General features: G+C 50.4%; 1 protein-coding gene across 2 annotated transcripts in view; it reads right to left on the bottom strand.

Moving 5' to 3' along the window:
- Positions 1–22,172, bottom strand: part of LOC144824702 (antizyme inhibitor 2-like) — a 255,971-nt gene that overhangs the window by 140,584 nt on the left and 93,215 nt on the right. For both annotated transcript variants that reach the window (XM_078683729.1, XM_078683728.1), the window contains exons 5-6: positions 20,036–20,170; positions 19,028–19,193 (exon numbers count right to left, since the gene is read on the bottom strand). In XM_078683729.1, the coding sequence (XP_078539855.1) occupies positions 19,028–19,193; positions 20,036–20,170 (301 nt within the window). The remainder of the gene's footprint in view (positions 1–19,027; positions 19,194–20,035; positions 20,171–22,172) is intronic.

The following is a 22,172-nucleotide window of genomic DNA, read 5'->3' as shown; positions in this document are numbered from 1 at the left end:
TTCCCCCTGAATTTTCTACGATTCTTTGGACACTGTGGGCCACAGGAGACACTGATGTAGGTCTGTTAAGAATAGCCCCCGTGTCAATAACCCTGAAACCTAATGCACAGCTGCCCCGCATTCCTCAGTATAAAATTTCACCAGAAGGTGAACAGGCCTTGTTGCACATTATTCGCGACCTCATTCAGAGAGGAGTGGTAGAGGAGACAGCTGCTAATGTTTGTAACAGCCCGATCTTACCGATTTTGAAGAAAACGCCAATTGATGGTGCCCCAGATTATAAAAATACATATCGTTTTGTGATTGACCTCCGAGAGGTCAACAAAATTGTGTTCCCACAATATCCTGTGGTACCCGATATTACTGCAATTTTGACGATGATTCCCCCAACGGCTCAGTATTTTTCAGTAATCGATCTAAAAAATGCTTTCTTTAGCATCCCTATTCACCCTAATAGCAGACATATCTTCGGATTCTCATTAGCTGGCCGAAGTTTTAGATTCACACGTGCACCTCAAGGCTATACAGAGGGTCCCAGCATTTATAATCAAGCCTTGAAAGCAGTCCTTGATGAATTAATTTTTCCGGCAGGGAATGCGATCATCCAGTATGTGGATGACATCTTGGTGGCCTCAGATACTAAGGAAGGCTGTAAGCAGGCCACGGTTATTGAAACATTTGGCTAACAAGGGTAATAAAGTGTCCCTTTCTAAATTCCAATATTGTCGACAGGAAGTGACCTACCTTGGCCACTTACTGTCGAAAGCGGGGAGACGATTGACTCCAGAACGAATATCTGTGATAACTAACATGTCTGTACCTTGTACTCAATGTGATGTTCGTGCTTTTCTTGGCATAACCTCTTACTGTCGCCAGTGGATTCCTAACTATTCACTCCTCTCTAAACCCTTGTTGTATCTGACAACCAAAGATGTGCATGAACCCCTACCCTGAACGGATGAATGTCAAGAAGCCTTTGATTATTTAAAGTCTGCTCTTTTTCTGCTCCTGTCTTGGGTATGCCAGATTACCGGAAGCCTTTTTCACTTTATGTGCATGAGGTGGACGGTTGCTCACTTTCAGTGTTAACACAGGGTTTGGGCGGATAGCAAAGACCCTGTGCATTCTTTTCATCAGTCCTGGACATTGTTGCACAAGCCCTCCCGAGTTGCCTGAGTGCCATTGCTGCAGTAGCAGTGGCCATCCGGCAATCAGAGGGAATAGTACTGAATACAGATCTCTCAGTCATGGTACAGCATGCTGGGGATATTCTTTTGAATAGAACTAAGACTCAGCACCTTAAGAGTGCTCGATTGACAGGGTATGAGCTAACTTTGTTTGCACCCCATATTACAATTAAGAGATGTGCCACTTTGAACCCAGCCACATTGCTACCCCTCCCTTCGAATGATGAAAAGGACGATGTCCATGATTGTATATTTAGAACAGAAGAGGAAATGAAGGGACGTGTAGATCTCACTGACACCCCTTTATCTGAACCCCAAGGGGAGTTGTATGTGGATGGCTCGTGTTTTAAGTTACCAGATGGCACCACGACAGCTGCATATGCTGTTACCACATTAAAGACGGTGGTGGAGACCGCAAGGATTTCTCATCACTCAGCCCAGGCAGCTGAACTAATAGCCTTGTTAAGGGCATGCGAATTGAGTGAACGGCTGAGGGTGAAAATTTTCACGGACAGCCAGTACGCCTTTGGCATGGCCCATAGCTTTGGGAGGCTGTGGCGGGAGAGGGGTTTCTTTACCACACATGGCCAGAAAATTCAACATGGCCCTTTAATTGACCGATTGTTATTTGCTTTGACACTACCAGAGAAAGTGGCTATCATCAAGTGTAGCGCGCACAAGAAAGTCATTGACTCCACTGGAAAGGAAAATGCTTTTGCTGATTCAGTAGCGAAGGAGACAGCCCAGAATAGAATGAGCCCCATGTTCCCTAGCACATCTGCCCGGTGGGTAACAGAAACATCCCTTTTCGACAACACCATGGAAAGTGTGAGAGAACTACAAAAGGAAGCAACAATAGATGAAGTACAGAGATGGGAACAGGAAGTGGGAAAACTAGATAAGAATGACTGTTGGATAGATTTATCTGAGAAGCAGCGATGGTTACTACCTAATGCATTGGTGTATGCTGTAGTGACCATGGCCCATGGTCCGGCCCATATAGGTGCAAAAGGTATTTGTGCGGTGTTAGACCCAGTATGGAACAACCCAAACATTCCCAAAACTGCAGCACACATAGTGAAATATTGCCCCGTGTGTTTACGTCATAATCCTGGAGGAAGAGAATCTGTGTTGAGTGGAAATTTTGCCCCACCGACTTTGCCTTTTGAGGTGATACAAATTGATTACATTCAGATGGAAAGAGTAAAAAATCTTAAGTATGTACTGGTAGTGGTATGCGCGTTTAGTAAATGGGTTGAAGCCTACCCTACTAAAGAAGTTACTGCAGTTGCGACTGCCAAAGCCCTGGTTAAGGAGTATTTGCCCCGCTATTGTTTGCCCTGGGTCATCTGGTCCGACAATGGGCCTCATTTTAATGCCCAGCTAGTATGGAGTGTTTGTGAAGGGCTGCAGATAAAACAAAAGTTCCATGCCCCCAGACATCCCCAGTCGGCTGGTTTGGTTGAAAAGTATAATGGCACTCGGAAATTAAAAATGGCTAAAATTTGTGAGAGTACTGGACTAAAATGGCCCGACGCACTCCCCTTGGCATTGCTGTCCCTAAGGACATCCCCTCACACTAGAACTGGATTGTCGCCCTATGAAGTGATCTTTGGCCGCCCCGCCAATGTATGGGGAGTCCCTAGACCCCAATCCTTTAGGGATATTGATTACGCTTTGATGACAGACTACCTGTACGCGTTAACTAAAGATTTGCGTTCTATTCATCAACAGGTATCGGACACATTGCAGCCACTACCGGAGGGTCCTGGACATCGATTACAACCTGGCCAGTGGGTGTTAGTGAAGAATTTCCAGTGGAAATCAAGTTTCGAGCCGAGGTGGACCGATCCCTACCAGATTCTCTTGGTGACGAGGACGGCGGTGAAAGTGCATGGAAGAAAGCACTGGATCCACGTCACCCATCTGAAACGGCTGCCACTGCCTCTGCCGTTTGACCTGCGGAACCGAGAAGGAGTTCCAAGCCAAGAGGGAGAGCTGAATCAAAGTTTTGTTCCCTTTTCCGACGCCCAAGAAATAGGGCAACCGAGTGAGGTGTTGCCCGCAGTTGAAAGTGCGACAGCTCAATCAACGGAAGCTGTTATTCCTAGGGCACCACAGGTTTCGGATGCATCAGATGCCCTTGCAGCGGAATTGTTTTCCGACCAGGAGCAACCTGGCCGTTGTAAATGCAACCTGCGGCCCCGAAAGCAGCGCTGTACCCCAGCTTCCACTGGTAGGAAGCTAGACAGAGACATGAGTTGAGGAACATCGGATAGTTTTACTGGGGTACTGAGCGAGACACTGGTCAGAACTCGTTGAGAGCTTGGAACATTGTGATAAATAGCTCTGTTCAGAAAGAAAGACTGAATTGAGGGCTGCGGTCGTACTACTGGAATATCAAGTTTGTTCTTTTTGATGAACGATAGGAGTCTACCTGTGAGACTCTAACGGACACAGGGAGAAGAACCCTCTGGTGGTGTGTGTGCTTTGTGGATACAAAGATTAGATTTGGACTTTTAGAGAGGAACCGAGTTAGACTTTGGACTTATAGAGAGTATGTTTCCTTTTGCCCGATTTGCAATGGAGGATGAACGACCACTTGCCCCTCGACGGTATATTGATAATATGCAATCGTTTTCCGGACGTCCCACCAGAGTGAAGGTGGCATTCGTTGCTTTTATTGTAATAATCACAGTAATTTTGATGTGTGTATTTGCATATTTAGAATTCCAGCACCCTGTACAGAAACTGCTAGGAACTACCCCTTCCCCCGGAGGAACACCTCTTTTATTCCTTACCTCCACATAAGGCTAGACACAGAGAAACTTATTAAAAAAATGTTTTTATTGAAATGTTACATCAGACGCATAGTACAACGAACAAAACGAATTGTTGGGTCTGTGGGTTACTCCCGTCAGTAATGCATCAGCATGAACTATTCATTTCCCTACCTTTGTCTCACCTGGCTAGCTGTGAAGCCTGGTTCCAATTATTGTCACTAATGTATTCTCATTATGTAGCTGAACCTAAGATATATACCGAAAAAGATTATGAGGCCATTCTAAAGTACATAGAGCAGCATGAAGGATTTGATGCCGAAGGAAATGGAGGGGAAGGATCCTTGGAACCAAATGCTTGTATGAATGTATATACTGAATACAAAAATGCTACCTGGTTACAGGAGGAAATGCAGGATTTTGAACTTTTCAACTCCACCATGTATTTTCAGCACTTCAAGGAACGAACTGTCACTAATGATAAAGCTTTGCCCATTCCCATTATAAATGGTACTTCCCCCTTTTGCATACAGGGACGGGGTCACATTAAGGTAGGAAGTAGTAGATGCAATTACACTTACACCTTGCAGATGTACAGCACTCCTCCAGTAATTACTCCCCCAAATGTATATTTCGTGTGCGGTGAAAACGCATATACATGGCTTCCCCGGGGATGGGCAGGGCGGTGTTACCTTTCATTTCTCTACCCCCCAGTTTATATTGCCCCATCGGACTATCATAAGACACATCTACTAGTTAAAAGAGAGATAGTATCTAACCGGAGTATCAGGAGTTTTGATACTGATAGTACTGATCAGACTGATACCTCTTTGCAACAGTTTGAAGATTTCGCCAAAGGTCTTACCCCTTTTTGGGGACCAATTTTTAATAGCCGTAGTATACGACGTCTGTCAAGAATAGTGGAAAACGTGGTTAAGACCACAACTGGGATTCTGACCAATATTACTGTTGAGCTTCAGGCTACGAGGCTTGTTTTGCTTCAGAACCGAATGGTTCTTGACGTCATCCTCGCAGATAGGGGAGGAGCCTGCCGCGTGATCGGCAGCATTGGTTGTGTTTTCATTCCTGATTCGGCCCCAACCAGACATCTTGCAATTCAGAAATTACACCGGTTAGCTAGTGAAGCGCATGTTGACAATGGTACTTGGTCCCTCAGTGGGTAGTTCTGGGGTCTTTTAGCTACCTGGGGTTGGAAAATATTTAGGATTCTTGCTGGAGCCTTTGGAGTCATATTTACTTGTTGCCTATGTCTCCATTGTGGCCCGGCATGTTGTTCTTTTTGTGCAGCTAGAATTACTTCTGACTTAACGATTTCACGTCAGACCAAAGTCGAAAAACAAATGATTCAGAAGGAGGTTTCGAACCTTATGCAGATAGATGAGGGAGTGTTTGTAGAATAAAACTAGTTATATTGGCTATAGTAGGCCATAAGGGCCGTCTGATGGGATATAAATTTGATTAATACATGTTATTGGCCTAATATATACAATATAACTTCATAACCACACGTTAGCATTGCATTATTCACATTGTATTATTATAATAAGGAATGATTCACTTTCTGTCTGCTTTAACCTATTGGTGTGACTAGGCCCCTTACGTTTCGTTTCTCTGTTTCATGTACCGTTTCCCTGAAATCACGTGATTAGGCTATTACATGAAACCACAATGGCTGGTTTAGCTGTCTGCTCGACTTGCTAGTTTGTAGCTCACGGAAACCCAAGGTCACACCTGCCCCTCTTGTGGGATGCGCACATTCTAGCGGATCCCGTTCTTGCGCTCCTCGAGCTACAGATAGAAAGGGAGGCACCTTACTGGCCTGCCCCCGGAATAGCTTGCGCCTAGCTACTAGCAATCAATTGTGCCTTATATGGGTCTTCCTGCTAGCTCACTGACAAGTTGTATCTTTCCTAGTAAGGTGTCATCGTGCTATGTGTGAAACGTATATATGCTTTGTACCTCTTGCATGAAGTCAGTCTCCTCTGCGCACCTCTGAGGGTCGTGTAGACTGAGGCTCCCCTGTCAGGGTTTGTACTTTGCAGAATAAACGATTGAACCTTCTCCATTGCCGACTGACTTATTATTGTAAGTAAGGTATATGGGCTATTGGTGAGTATAGTCCATTAGTGTTATATTTTGGTTCCTTCAATGCAGAAGAACTGCCAACAATTTCGAGGCCGAGAGACATCTGGGAACCACTTCGAATATATTTGCTTAATAAGAGTGATTAATGTTCAGTTTGAAGGAGAAGTCTAGAGGGGTGGACGATACAGTGAGAACTGCTTGATGTACTGCCCAGTCATGAGTGCACAACCCAGGATTGTACAGTGTCAATGATGTGTATCTTTTGGTTTCATATTATTTTTGATTTTCTGTTCATCTTTATTTTCGATTGGTCGGTTGTGTTGCTTTCATGTAGACTATCACTATCACTTTACGATCTGGCGGATTGTATATGCATTTTTCTCATATGATACGGGTAGATTCACTGAGAAAATATGGTGTGTGAATTGTTTTGTTTCTGGTTGTCTTTTGTATCGCAATATACTTCAATAAAAAAACTACACACACAAGCACACACACACAACCACACACACACAACCACACACCCACAACCACACACACACAATCACACACACAACCACACATACACACACAGCCACACACAGCCACAACCACACATATAACCACACATACAACCACACACACAACCACAAACAACCACACACACACAACTACACACACACACAACTACATACACACACAACTACACACACAACCACACACACAACCACACACACACAACCACACACACAACCACAACCAAACATACACAACCACACACACACATAACCACACACACACAATCACACACACAACCACAACCATACATATAACCACACACACAACCACACACAGAACCACACACACAAGCACACGCACACACAACCACACACACAACCACACACAACCACACACACAACCACACACACAACCACACACACACAACCCCACACACACAACCACACACACGACCACACACAACACACAACCACGCACACAACCACACACACAACCACAACCACACACACAACCACACGCACAACCACACACACACAACACACAACCACACACACACAACCACAAGCACACACACAAGCACACACACAACCACAAACACAACCACACACAAGCACACACACACAAGCACACACAGCCACACACACAACCACACACACACAGAACCACACAAAACCACACAACGACACACACAACGATACACAAAACCACACACAACCACATACAACCACACACAACCACATATACAACCACACACACAACCACACATACACACAGCCACACACAGCCACAACCACACATATAACCACACATACAACCACACACACAACCACAAACAACCACACACACACAACTACACACACACACAACTACATACACACACAACTACACACACAACCACACACACAACCACACACACACAACCACACACACAACCACAACCAAACATACACAACCACACACACACATAACCACACACACACAATCACACACACAACCACAACCATACATATAACCACACACAACCACACACAGAACCAATCACACGCACACACAACCACACACACAACCACACACAACCACACACACAACCACACACACAACCACACACACACAACCCCACACACACAACCACACACACAACCACACACAACACACAACCACGCACACAACCACACACACAACCACAACCACACACACAACCACACGCACAACCACACACACACAACACACAACCACACACACACAACCACAAGCACACACACAAGCACACACACAACAACAAACACAACCACACACAAGCACACACACACAAGCACACACAGCCACACACACAACCACACACACACAGAACCACACAAAACCACACAACGACACACACAACGATACACAAAACCACACACAACCACATACAACCACACACAACCACATATACAACCACACACACAACCACACATACAACCACACAAACACACAACCGCACACACAACCACACACACACATACACACAACCACACATGCACACAACCACAACCACACACACACACACAACCACACACACACCACACATACAACCACAGTTACACAACCACACACACAACCACACACACAACAACACACACAACCACACACACAACCATGCATACAACCACACAGCCACACACACACAACTACACACACAACCACACACACAACCACACAAACACACACAGCCACACACAACCAACCACACACACACACACACAACCACTCCACAACCACACACACAACCACAACCACTCCACAACCACACACACAACCACACACACAACCACACACACGCAACCACACACACACACACAACCACACACACACACAACCTCACACAACCACACACATACACAACCACACACACAACCACACACACAATCACACACACAACCACAACAACACACAAAACCACACACACAACCACCACACACAACCACAAACAGAACCACACACATAACCACAAACACACACAACCACACACACAACCACACACACACAACCACACACACACACAACCACAACCACACACACACAGCCACACACACAACCACACACACACAACCACAAATACAACCACACACACAACCACACAAACAACCACACAAGCACACACACACAACCACCCACAGAACCACACACATAACCACACAGACACAAAAACACACAACCACACATACACACAGCCACACACACAACCACACAAAACCACACACACAACCACACACGCAACCACACACACAACCAAACACACAACCACTCACACACAACCACAGCCACACACACAACCACACCCAACCACACCCAACCGCACATCCACACACACACACACACACACACCCGCACCCACAACCGCACCCACACACAACCACACCCACACACAACCACACACACAACCACACACACACAACCACAAACACAACCACACACACAACCACACACACGCGAACACACACACAACCACACACACACAACCACACACACACAACCACACACACACAATCACGCACACACAGCCACACACATACACAACCACACACACAACCACACACACAACCACACCAAGCATTGGCATAGCCAATAGGTCTCACCTTTGGGACCTTATAAGTGTTTAGCCACGCAACAGTTGAGGTGGTTGCACCAAGGATATTGTGCTGCATAACTAAATACTTAGAAGGTCCCAAAAGCGAGACCTATTGGCTATGCCAATGATTGCGTTCCATAGCTGCTGCCACTGCATCTTGTGTGTGTGGGAAAAAATTTGATAATCTTGAGAAGCATTCTGAGAATGAGGCAGCAGGATGCGGTTACATGATTTACCTGTTTAATTTATTGTGAGTTTTTCGCCTGGGATCATGGTGAGGTTTCTGGCGTGGTCTGTGTGGGTGGGTGTGGGGTCTAGTTTGAAAGGCCACCAGGCGGAGACCCATGGGGAGCCCTTGTTTCCGCTGACAGGATCTTTGTTTTGTCCGTGTTGAGTTTAAGGAAGTTTCTCTCTCATCCAGTTGTCCCTATTGGTCATGCTGGAGGTGAAGTTAGTCCTGGTGGTGTTGTTTGCGTTGGTGTAGCAGAGAATGAGCTGAGTGTCAGCAGACAATGTTGATGCCATGGGCTCTTAGGATGTGAGCGAGGGGTGCCATCTACATGTTGAAAAATGGATTGAATAGACTTAATTTACAAACAGACACCCATCATGATGGTTGTGTCTAACACATTTGTGCACTTTATAATTCATATACTACCTATTATTAAATAAGTGATCCACCATATTACACACAAAAGATATCAGGGCTGTTAAAAATTAATCCAAAGTGGATAATCGAATCTACAGCTGCTAATAGCATTATTATCCCTAACTGTTAGAAGGGGCGACCCCAGGGGACAGGATGTACTCTCCCGACCACCCCGGAATCCTCCTCTCCCACAAATACTGCTGAGTCTTATCGTGCGGTCCCCGCCGGGGAGGACTCTATGATCGTACACACTGAGCTCACACCACACTTATGAACGGACACCACACCGTGGATCTTGAGTAAGCACGTTCTTTATCACAGTTAAAAGGAATCACTATTTACAAAGCTCGATGGATCCCAAAGTCTTGGTTGGAAGGAATAGGGAAGCGGGACAGTCTCAGTAGTAGGCCAGTACGTCACGTACCCTGCGCACAGCTCTCAATCCTCGAGCTGGGGGGATACGGAAGTTGGAGGTGGTACTGACTGTTCTACTCACTTCGGTTCGAGTCAGGTCGTGTTGGTAGCGTCGATGGTCCAGCCGGACCAGAGTACTCCTCGAGCCGCGACGAGGTCAGCAGGGCTCGATCCGAAGGGCACAGAGGTGCTGTTAGTTCATGGGGAGCCGCGACAGCGTCAGCAGGGCTCAGGATGTTCAGCGAGGTCCTTAGAGTTCCAAGGATGAGCTGCGACGAGGTCAGCAGGGCTCCGGGATCTTAGTTCCTTCTTTTCGAGGGCGAGCCGTGACAGCGTCAGCAGGGCTCGTAGGGTACAGAGTTCGGTCTCTCCTCAAGGTCAGCCGCGATCAGATCAGCCCGCTAGTTCTGAGGCGGGCCTTCATATAGTCCAGTGGCCCTTTGATGTCCGGACCCTCGCAGGAGGATATCTCGTGGTCCGGGGGCGGGTCGGTCGGGTGTCCCGTCGGCTGGCTCTTTGATGCTTTAGAAGATGCGTCTGGGGATTCCCAGACGCCCATCAAGGTCTGGAGTCAGCTCTCGGGGAGGCCAAAGGTGTGATCGAAACCAGCCCCCAGGGGCAGGCTAGAGATGTGAAAGAAACCAGTCTCTCGGGAGGAGGCCGGAGGTGCCATTGAAGTCTTTGGTCCGGGGTACTTGGAGGGTCCTCTACCCCCCAGCCGGGTCAGGCGCGTCTGCCACCTAAGCTTCTCCGGGGCCGGGGCCGGCCAAAGGTTGCAGAGCCAGGGACAGCGGAAAGGGAAAATGGTGGCCGGTAGGCCTGTGTGGCAATAATGGTGTCCGGTGGCCACGTGTAGGATGTAGGAACCGGTCACCCAGCACTGGGTCAGGGCATGCAGAGAGTGTTGTGTAAGGCTCTGGACGGGCCGGGGACAGGCCGACCAGTGGTTCTCGGGGTGCAGGGCTGTGCGCACAGGGTGCTGAGGTTCGGGGGGAACCACGCCACGAGGCCAGGTCCAACACGCGTCCCCCCCAGCTGAAAGGCGGAGAGAACTACCCATCCTCTTGGGCATTCTCTTCACTGAGGCGGAAGAACCAGGACAGGCCATCCGCATTGGCGTGGTCCGCACCGGGCCGGTGTTCAACAGTAAAATACATCCCCTGGAGGGAGATGGACCAGCGTAGCAATTTGGGATTCTCTCCTCTCATTTGCATTAGCCACCGGAGAGGTCGGTGGTCGGTTTGGACTAGGAAGTGAGTACCGAACAGGTAGGGCCTCAGCTTCTTCAGGGCCCAAACCACCGCGAAGGCCTCCCGCTCGATGGTGCTCCACCTTTGTTCGCGAGGGAGTAGCCTCCGGTTAATGAATGCCACGGGGTGATTGATACCCTTGTCGTCTACTTGGGAGAGGACTGCTCCGATGCCGTGCTCGGATGCGTCCGTCTGGACCACGAACTCTCGGGAGTAATCAGGGGCCTGCAGTACTGGGGCGGTACACATGGCAAGCTTCAAATCTTCAAACGCCTTCTGGCAGGCGGGGGTCCAACTAACTTTCTTTGGGTTCTTTTTAGCGGTCAATTCTGTGAGGGGGCCTACAATGCTGCCATACCCCTTTCTGAACCTACGGTAGTACCCCGTGAGTCCCAGGAAAGCCTGCACTTCCGTTTGCTTCGTGGGGGCCTCCCAGGCATTGATTGCATCGATCTTGGGTTGGAGGAGGGCTACGAGGCCGCTTCCGACCTGGTGTCCTAGGTAGATCACGGATCCCTGTCCTATTTGGCATTTGCTGGCTTTAATGGTGAGGTTCGCGCGGCGCAGGGCCTCCAACACCTCCCAGAGGTGTTGTAGGGGTTCGGGCCAGTGGGCACTGAACACCGCGATATCATCGAGGTAGGCTGCACTGAACCCCTCCAACCCGGCCAGTACCTGGTTAACCAGCCTCTGGAAGGTGGCGGGGGCATTTTTCATACCGAAGGGCATCACTCTGAAGTGGTAGTGGCCATCCGCAGTGGAGAAAGCGGATCTTTCCTGGGCCCCTTCCGTGAGGGCGATCTGCCAGTACCCACTGGTCAGATCAAAGGTACTGAGATATCGAGCCGACCCTAGGCGGTCAATGAGCTCGTCGGCCCGGGAATGGGGTGTGCGTCGGTCCTGGTGACTGCGTACAGCCCGCGGTAGTCTGCGCAGAACCTCAGCTCGGAAACAGCGCCGGGGGCGGCCACCTTCGGAACCAGGACCACGGGGCTAGCCCATGGGCTGTCAGAGGCTTCGACCACTCCCAAGGCTAACATTTTGGACACTTCGGCCTTGATGCAGGCTCGGACGCGGTCAGGGACACGGTAGGCCCGGTGCCGCACTGGAGGGCTGTCCCCGGTGTCGACGTCGTGGACACACCAGTTGGTGACCCCGGGGTCGAGAGAGAACAAGTCAGAGAATTCCCTTAACAGCTGCCAACAGCCCTTGTGCTGTTCGGGGGTGAGGGCGGACGAGAGGGTTACTCCCTCTACGGAGCCATCTTTCCCGGCTGCCCCCAGGAGATCTGGTAGGGGCTCAGTGTCTTCTTCGGCTTCATCATCAGTGGCCAGGAGCAAGCTTAACTCAGTTCGCACAAAGTGGGGCTTGAGGCGGTTCGCATGGAGGACCCAAAGGGGGTTCCTGGGGGATTCCATATCCACCAGATAGGTGACGGGGCCCTTTCGCTCCACCACTTTGAAGAGCCCAGTCCATTTGTCCTGGAGGGCGCACGGTTCCACGGGGGCCATCACCCATACTCGCTGGCGCGGCTGGAACTTGACCAGTGAGGCATTTTGATCATACCAGCGCTTCATTTCCTCCTGGCTGGCCTCGAGGTTGGCTTCTGCGAGCTCTCGGAACTTCCGAGTTTGGTTCCGGAGTGTCAGGAAGTATCGGAATACATCAGGGGGGGCGTCTCGGACCGTGGCCTCCCAGCCCTCTTTGACCAGGCTGAGCGGTCCCCGGAAGGGGTGCCCGAACAGCAGCTCGAAAGGGCTGAACCCCAGGGATTTCTGGGGGACTTCTCGATAGGCGAACAGGAGGCAGGGCGAGAAGATGTCCCACTTGCGCCGTAGGGACTCTTCGAGGCCCATGATCATTCCTTTTAGTGTCCTGTTAAAGTGTTCGACTAAACCGTTGCCTTGAGGATGGTACGGGGTGGTGAATTTGTAGGTCACCCCGCATTGTTGCCACAGGGACCTCATGTACTTTGCGATACAAAAGGGGATGATGGACGGAGCGTTTGAGCAAATCAAACGCCCACCCGGGAGAATATCCCCATCAGGGCCCGCCCTACCACGGGGGCTGTCACGGTCTGGAGGGGGATGGCTTCGGGGTACCGGGTGGCATGGTCCACCAAGACGAGGATGAACCGGGGGCCCAGGGCGGTCCGGGGATCCAGGGGACCCACAATGTCTATTCCCACCCGTTCAAAGGGGGTACTGACTACTGGGACGGGTTGGAGGGGAGCCTTGCACCTTCCTCCACTCTTCCCGCTGGCTTGGCATGTAGGGCACGATTTGCAGTGGGTGTCTACGTCGGACTTCATTTTGGGCCAATAAAAGTGAGTCACCAGGCGGTTGTAGGTCTTATCCTGTCCCAGGTGCCCGGCCAGGGGTACGTCATGGGCCAGGTTCAGCAGGAAGTCCCGGAATCGGAGGGGGACCACTAGCACCTGGTCGGACCCTAGTTCGGCAGTCTTTTGTTCGCTGTATAGGAGGTCATTTTCCCAATAAATCCAGTGGGTCCCGGACTGGTCGCCGGCAGCCTGGGCGGTGGCCTGTTGCCGGGGGCCCTCGAGGGAGGGGCAGGTGGCTTGTTCGTGGCAGAATTGTACTCGGGAGGGGCCCCCCTCTTGACGCCATTGGGCCAGTTCGGGTATGTCGCCTAACTCTGCGATCTGTTCGATGGTGGGGCCCTGGGGGCCCGGCTCAAGGTCGGGTTCTTCGCTGGTGTGGAGGTGGGGGGGCTCGGGCAACCCTTGCCCTTCCTCGGCGTTCGGCTCTGTTCCTTCGGCGACGGGAACTCGGGCGGCATGGACCGGGTAGTTGCGCAGACCCATTCGGGGAGACCCAACATCCCCAGGTGAGCTTTCCGCTCCACTTGAGCCCACGGGGAGCTCTTGAGGTCGTTTCCGAGAAGGCAGTCCACTGGCATGTAAGGTCGGACGGCCACTTTCAGAGTGCCCGACACTCCCCCCCATTCGAAGGGGATTTGGGCCCTCTGGCACAGGCTTTCGGAGTTGTCGATTGAGATCACGGGGCAAAGAACGTGGGGTAGGATCTGGTCCTTGGTTACTAAATGACAGCGGACAGCCGTCACGCTGGCCCCGGTGTCGCGGAGGGCCCCAATGCGGCGTCCATTGACCGTTACCCACTGTCGGTATTTCTGCGTGTTGTTTGGTAACATAGTCCCAGGGATCATTTCCCCTTCGCCCAAGGATACCAGGGACATGGCGGCTGGTTCCCACTCACCTTGTTCCTCACCCTCCTCATCCAGGGCAACGGCAGCGATCTGGCGAGCCGGTGGTCCCGGGCCGTTGGTTCATGGGGCAATGAGGGTCGCTGGCATAGTGACCGGGCTGTTGACATCGGGGGGGGGGGGCAGTTCTGGACATGGAGGGAGAGGTGTTGCTCTGGAAAAGGTCCCTGGGAACACTACGCGGGGGTCCGGCGGGAAAGTCTCTTTGTCTGTTCTGGCCTCCTCCACCTCTCTGCTGGGGAGTCCCTTGGCCGTGCCTGGCGTAATCCCCCATAGAGTTTTTAGGTACTCGGGTGTTCACCCAACGATTGGCCTCGACAGCGAGCTTCCGAGGGTTGGTCAGTTTGCTGTCCAGGAGGTGCTGGCATAGTTCTACAAAGCAGTTTGTGGAGAGGTGCTCCCAAACGATTAAGTTGAACAGCTGTTCGAACGTGGTGACTTTGCTGCCTTTGAGGGCTCGACTGTAAAAGTTCACGTATTCCACCCACGTGGTACCGGGTATTTTTTTGCAGCCCCAGAATCGCTGCCGGTACATTTCGGGAGTGAGACCATAACGGGTGACCAAGGCCTCCTTCATGTGCTCGTAGGAGGTCATCACGGCTGCGGGAAGCTCGAGCAGGGTGTCTCTCCCCTCGCTCAGGAGTCGCCCCGACAAGCCGGCGCCCCAATCCTTTTGCGGGACCCGGTGGGAGGTCATAGCCACCTCATATGCCTTGAACCATTGTTGAATATCGTCATTCTTATAGTACTCCTTTACCACCTCCTTGGGGATGTGTACTTTCGTGTCCATAGGAGGGGAGGTCCCTCGGTTTCCCGAGGGTCCGGGTTCTTCGCTTCTTGCTTTAAGCTCAATTTCCTTGAGGCAGCGTTCATGTTTGAGTTGCAGTTTCTTGCCTTTGTGTTCCCTCTGCAGTTTCTTCTCTTCCAACTCTCCTTGTAGCCGTAACTGTTCTATGGCCAATTTTGTTTGGGCCAATTTGAGCTCCCCTTCTAGCTTAAGTCGGGCTAGCTCTAGTTTGTGTAATCGGTCCCTTTCTCGGTCTCTCAGTTCGTCTGGGGACAGACCCCTTCCCACGACACCATGCCCCGTTGGGGAGAGGGTTCTTTCTTCCGCCGGGGCTGGGGGCTCGTGGTGGTGTTCTTCTGTCATGGTGTCTCCCCTTTCTGGGTGAGGGGAAGCTTGGGACTCCAGCCAGGCTTTCAGGGCCCTTTGGAAATCTTCTTTTGTGCTTAAACCGGTGGTAGCGATACCAAAGTCTTTGCAGAACTGTTTCAAGTCTTTGTGTGTATATTCCTCCAAACGTTCTTCTTGGAACTTAGTTGTTTGGTCTGTTTCTTTGGTACTCATGGTTGGTCTTCTGTGTGTCTCGTGCAGGTAGTGAGTTAACTACTTGCCGTACGATCTGTAAGTTGGCTCGGATCCCATCGCCTGCCACCAATGTTGGAAGGGGCGATTCCTGGGGGGACAGAAGGCTTACCAATGACCACCCCGAGACCCACCTCTCCCAGGACCGTTGCCGAGCCCAGGCGTGAGGCCCTTCTGCGAGGGGTTCTATCTCAGATCGGACCAGCAGAGCTTTCACTGCACTACAAATGGGACACCACACAGTTGACTGAGATCGTACTTTCTTTATACAGCAATCACGAAAGGAATGGGTTGGTAAATATTTACAAGCGGATCAAGGGATTGCAAAGTCTCGGATGGGGAGAATAGGGCAGCGGGACAGTCACAGCACTGGCTCACGGCGGGGGGGGGTGGTACCCGGCGCACAGCTCTCAATCCTCGAGCCGGGGGGACACGGTAGACAAAGGCGAGGGAGCCGTGACAGCGTCAGCAGGGCTCAAAAGTTCCGGTCAGGGTCTTACTCTGCGAGGATGAGCCGCGACGGAGTCAGCAGGGCTCAGAGGTTCCGGTCAGGGTCTTTCTCGGCGAGGATGAGCCGCGACGGAGTCAGCAGGGCTCAGAGGTTCCGGTCAGGGTCTTTCTCGCCAAGGATGAGCCGCGACGGAGTCAGCAGGGCTCAGAGGTTCCGGTCAGGGTCTTTCTCGGCGAGGATGAGCCGCGACGGAGTCAGCAGGGCTCAGATGAATCAAAGTTCAGGTAGCTAGTCGGTTCTTCCGGTGGGTTAGCCGCGACCAGGTCAGCAGGGCTTTCTTGTCTAGGATCCAACTGCCGACCTACTCCAGGGTCACCCTCCTTATAGGTCTGCTGTCCTTTGAAGTCCGGGCCCGCCTGGCCGGGGGTCTGGTGCCCAGGGGGCTGAGGGATGGGGGCCATCCAGACACCCAGCGGGGGGGCGGACCCAGCTTCCAGGGAGGCTCGAAGGCGATTGAAACCAGGTGTTAGGGGAAGGCCGGAGGGGCCATCGAAACTCCTCCACCCTTGTTCAGTCAAGTGAATCCTTTACCCCCTGGTCTGATCGGGGTGCCTCGATGTTGGGATTTCGCTGGAGCTGGGACGCGGTCATGGAGTCAGGAATCGGAGGGCCCGGGATGGCGGCCGGACCTTAAGGGGGTTTGAGGGCATTGGGGGGATCCCAGGGAGGGACGGCCGGGGTCTCTTATGGTGCTGGTTCCGTTGACATACAGCTGTTCGGGCGGGAGAGACACCACGCCACAAGGCCGGGTCCAACAAAATCCTGCACCAGGGCTGACCCCATAAACTAGGAGGACTCCCCATCATCCACAGAGACACCATCCAGTGCACCTCTTACACTGACCAAGAAGCCACTTCTATGGAACACATGTACTTCAAGTTTCAAGCAGACAGTAAAACCACTATCAAAGGCACCCTCACCTTCCAGCCACCAGGACTATACACCCACTTCAGCAACCTTCTCACTGACCTCACCAAACCCCTCACCTAGGCACCAAAGACTTCATACTCCTAGGCAATCTCATATTTCATCTGGATGACCCCATGGACTCCAACTCCACAGACTTGCTTGAAAGTGTATAGAACATCAAACTTATCCAGCTCGTACAAACCCCTACCCACATTGCCGGACACACCCTGGACCAGATCTTCTCCTTCAACGACAAGAATAAAGTCAGCCACATCACTCCACTCACATGGATGGACCACTCCATAATCTACTTACACATAACAGAGCCACCATTCACCCTTACGGAGTCTAGCAACACCAGAAGCCTCTGCTGGAAGAACATTACAGAGATAGACTAAACCATCCAGACAGCACTATTGACCTCATCAATGACACATACAACTTTAACAAGTCGATCATCATCTGCACCAATACCCTGGTGCTCCTGAAAAACACCACACCTAAAAGATCCAACATACAATCTACCTGGTACATCGCTGACCTCGTAGAATCCAAGAGAGTTTGCAAACAACTGAAAAGGGCATGGAGAACCAACCATGGAACCACAGCAAGAATCCACTACAAGGCTGCACTTAGACACTATTGCCATCAAGTAAAACAAATCAAGGAAAAGGCCTTGACCCTGAGAATCAAATCAAGCTCAAACAACAGCAAGCAATGTTTTACCATCACCACTACACAAGAACTCTGCAACAACTTCTTCGAATTCTTCCACAAAGAAATCCCCAGGATCCACAGCAACTTCAAACCCCAGCCACCCCTGCGATCTACCCAGTATTATAGCCTGCATGGAGAACATGCCCACCCCTTAGAGGCCCTGGCTGAGTGCCGCGTCACGGCGCTTATACCAATCACAATTGGTTGCGGGGAGCGTGCTTATTGTTTCCTTTTTCTCACTAAAAGCCAGGAAGAGGATGCAGGCGGCCAGACAGTACGTGATTTTTTTTAATAGTGATTACCTCCCACCACCCCACCTCTTCCCCCGCACCCGCGCCACTGCTGCTTCCAGGTAGCAGCTGCAACTGCATACCTCATTAGACAAGTGAAACCAGCTCTCGCCAGTAAGAGGAGGAACTGGTGAGACTGCAAATATGTTCAGGTCTGTTGGGATGCAGGAAGCAGAGCTGGGCAGGATTAAATCTGAAGTACTGTGGCAGAGAAATCCGCAGCTGTAAAACAGACTACACCCAATTGAGAGTCCTATTGTGTACTCCTGACAGGCAAGGGTTGTTCCATAAGTGTACACACACTCTCTCCATAAACCAGCGCTCTACGTGCAGCCTCGTGGCCACATACGCAGCTGCTGAATCTCCTTTAGCAAACTCACCATTAATGCCCATATTAATAATATCTATAAGTGCCTCTCTGCATGATCAGTACATGCTCCACCTATGGTAAAGCATGCCCCACAGCAATACAAGTAGATGTTTCATGTGATAAACTCACCTCCTCGAAGCTAGGCAGGTCATCCTCCCTCCCAGGAAAGCCTCCACCAATATCCAGCACCTGCATCTGGTGCCCCAGTTCGATCCCAGTCTGGAAAACCACGTGTGCATCCTCTATGGCTTGGGTGAAGCTCGGCAGGTTCTTTGAGCTGGATCCTACATGGAAACTGGGTAGATGGAGAGTTCAGGGCCTGGCAGAAGTTGCCTAGCTGCCGTGAAACACAGGGTACGGACCAGATATGACACTGGTTAGATACTCAGGGTGGCAGGCATGGAGCAAGCGGCCAGAGGTTAGTTTTCAGCAGGTGTGGCGGCAAGCGCTTAATGGTTAGACTTCGAGGTCTACTAAAATAGTAACCCAGATAGGTCGGTTCCATATGCATCCTGTTTTACACAAAAGACCCTGCTGAAATTTGAGCAACCTATCCAACTCACAACACTCTAACCTATTTAGAGTACTCTATTACACTCACAGCTCTCTGTTCTATTGAGAGTACACTGTCCCACTCACCGCACTATGTCCCATTCAGAGCACCCTACCCCACCCACACACCTTATCTCATATAAGCCCTCACTCAAATTATTGCCCCTTCTTGTTCACGGGATCTGGCCTTGATCACAGCACTCAGTCTCACTCACACCACTCAGCCACACTCACAGCACTTAGTCACAGAGACAGCACTCAGTCATACCTACAGCACTAAACCTCACTCACACCAGTCATTCCCTCAGCTTCCAACCTCACTCATAGCACTCAGTCACCCTCACAGCGCTCAGACATGCCTGCAGCACTAAACTTCCTCACTGCACTCGTTCTCACTCACAACACTCATCCTCAGTCATGAAACTCTGCTCCACTCACACTGCACTGCAGCCATAGGCTGTGACGCAGGAGAGCAGGGGCTCCCTTGACTCTAATTTACTAATGTCACCTGAACCTCAACATGATGGACAGAGCGACCCTGACTTCAGCTTAGCAGAGCGCGCCTATGCAGGGTAAGAGCCTCACCTGACTCCAACGACTGCTATCCCCAGCTGCTTGGCCTCTTTCAGAAGGTGTCTGCAAGTCTCCACAGGGGCTCCGAATTTGGAACTGAGGTGGCCCGATGATTCGGAGTCATCGGTTTTGATGCGGAGAAGCATCCTACAAATAAAACATCGGGGGGTCACAAAGTCCTCAAAAACATCATCATACAAAACAGCGGGAATAGGAAGAACTCCCAAGCAGAGATCAGGGCTTCTTTCTTTTTTGTTTTTATACTGAGCGTTAGTACAATACTATGGCCGTGCTTACCCACGAACTGGTATGGTTTGAAAGAAGGAGGTTAATCAGGTCAGAAAAGGACAGCAAAGTAGGAAAGAAAAGGAGAGAGGGCTAGGATAGCCCAAAAGAGAGGCATACATTCATGGCAGAACCCTTGAGAAACGATAGGGCAGACCGCATATCATTTGACCCCGGCACAGGCTCCTGGCTTGTCTTAGCATAGGCTCCCCCGTCTTCGGGATTTTAAGGTGTCTCGTTTATGGGGGCTTATATGGGTCTAGGGACCTGTCCAGAGTCTCCCATAGCCCCCTGGACGATATCTTCCATGGGGAGTACGGTAGCACTAAGCTGTCCGCTCCTCTGAGGTGAGTAATCCAGTTTAGCCATCCTTGGAGGTTGGTTTTGCTAGAGTCTTTCCAGTTGGTTAACACCAGTTTGACAGCAGCAGTCAGTAGTAAGTCCATTAGTTCCTTGTCATTCTAAGAGTCCAGATCAGATCTCATAAATGCTGTGTTTAGGGAAACAAAATCCCTCGTTGTTTTGATTTTGAACACATTGTCTATGAAGTCAAACACGCCTCCCCAGAATGCAGTGAGAGTTGGGTGGTGGTAGATGAGGTGTGCTAAGTCCCCTTTCTGTGTGTTGCAGTTCCAGCATAAGGAATCTTCCTTGAGGCCTAGTGTGTGTAGTCGGTCTAGGGTCCATTACGTCTTGTGTAATAACCAGAATTTAGTTTGTGCGAGGATTGGGGTGATCTTGTTTTGTGTGGCCGAGGACCAAAGTGTTTTCCACTCCGGGTCTTTTAGTGGGTGGTGTAGTTGTTTGTTCCAGTATTCGTTTTTTTTGTCGAGTTTGGTGCTATTTGAGCATAGATGCTTGTAAATATGTGAGACTTGGTGGCCCAGTTTGTTGATGTTGGTTACCAAGCAGAAGATCAAGGGTTGGGTGTTGGTTATTTTTGTCTTTGCCAGGGCTGTTTTTATCTTTAGGAATGTATAACGGTCTAGGTGTTCTAGTTGATGGCGTGTTTTCAGGTCTGCGAAAGTGACGGGGGGCTGTCCCCTTCTCTAGTTGGTGTGGGAAGCTTCTACCTTTCTCTATCCATGACTCAAAGTTAAGACTCTTCCCCTTATATTTGATGGTCCTGTTTGACCACAAGGAGTCTGACTTGGAGCCCCTGATGCTAATGTTCCAATCTCCTGTCTACTTTTAGGAGTGCTAACTTCGTGTTTTTAAATATCAGCTTAGAGGTGTGTGGTATGTGTTTGTCGTAAGTAGGGCAAGAGGGTGTAGATTGTTTAGAATGGCCTTCTCCACCTGTAGCCACACTGTAGTGTAGTCTGGCATTTGGGCCACTGAGTGCCCTGCTTTGCTAGGAAGGCTAGTTGATAGGCTTTGAAGTCTGCCAGGTTAAGCCCTCCCTGAGCTTTCGGCAGCCTAAGCTTCTTAATACTGATTCCTGCTTTCTTGTCTCGCCAAAGGAATTTGGTGAGCATGATGTCGATTTTCTGATGGAAGTCGTCTGTGAGAAGGAGAGGGAACATGCTTGACAGGTAATTGATCATTGGCGTGATCATCATTGTTATCATTTCTATGTGACCCCACCATGTGATGAATTTTGGGAACCAGGCCTCTAACAGGTTCTTGACCTTTTCTATGAGGGACTTCTCATTGTGCCCGAGGGTGTTGTACAGGTCGGTGCTGAAGTGTATGCCTAGGTACTTGATGTGTCCCGTCTGCCAAGTCAGACCTGAGTCACCCACCACATCTCTCGTGCAGTGGATGTTTAGTGGCTTGCATTCTGATTTTTTGTTGTTTAGTTTGTACCCTGAGAGTTTAGAGTATTGTGTTATTGTGGACATAAGGGCCTTTATAGAGAGTT

The sequence above is a fragment of the Lissotriton helveticus genome, chromosome 3_1 (genome assembly GCF_964261635.1).
Source record: "Lissotriton helveticus chromosome 3_1, aLisHel1.1, whole genome shotgun sequence".
NCBI lineage: Eukaryota > Metazoa > Chordata > Amphibia > Caudata > Salamandridae > Lissotriton > Lissotriton helveticus.
This window is presented reverse-complemented; position numbering and strand designations above follow the sequence as displayed.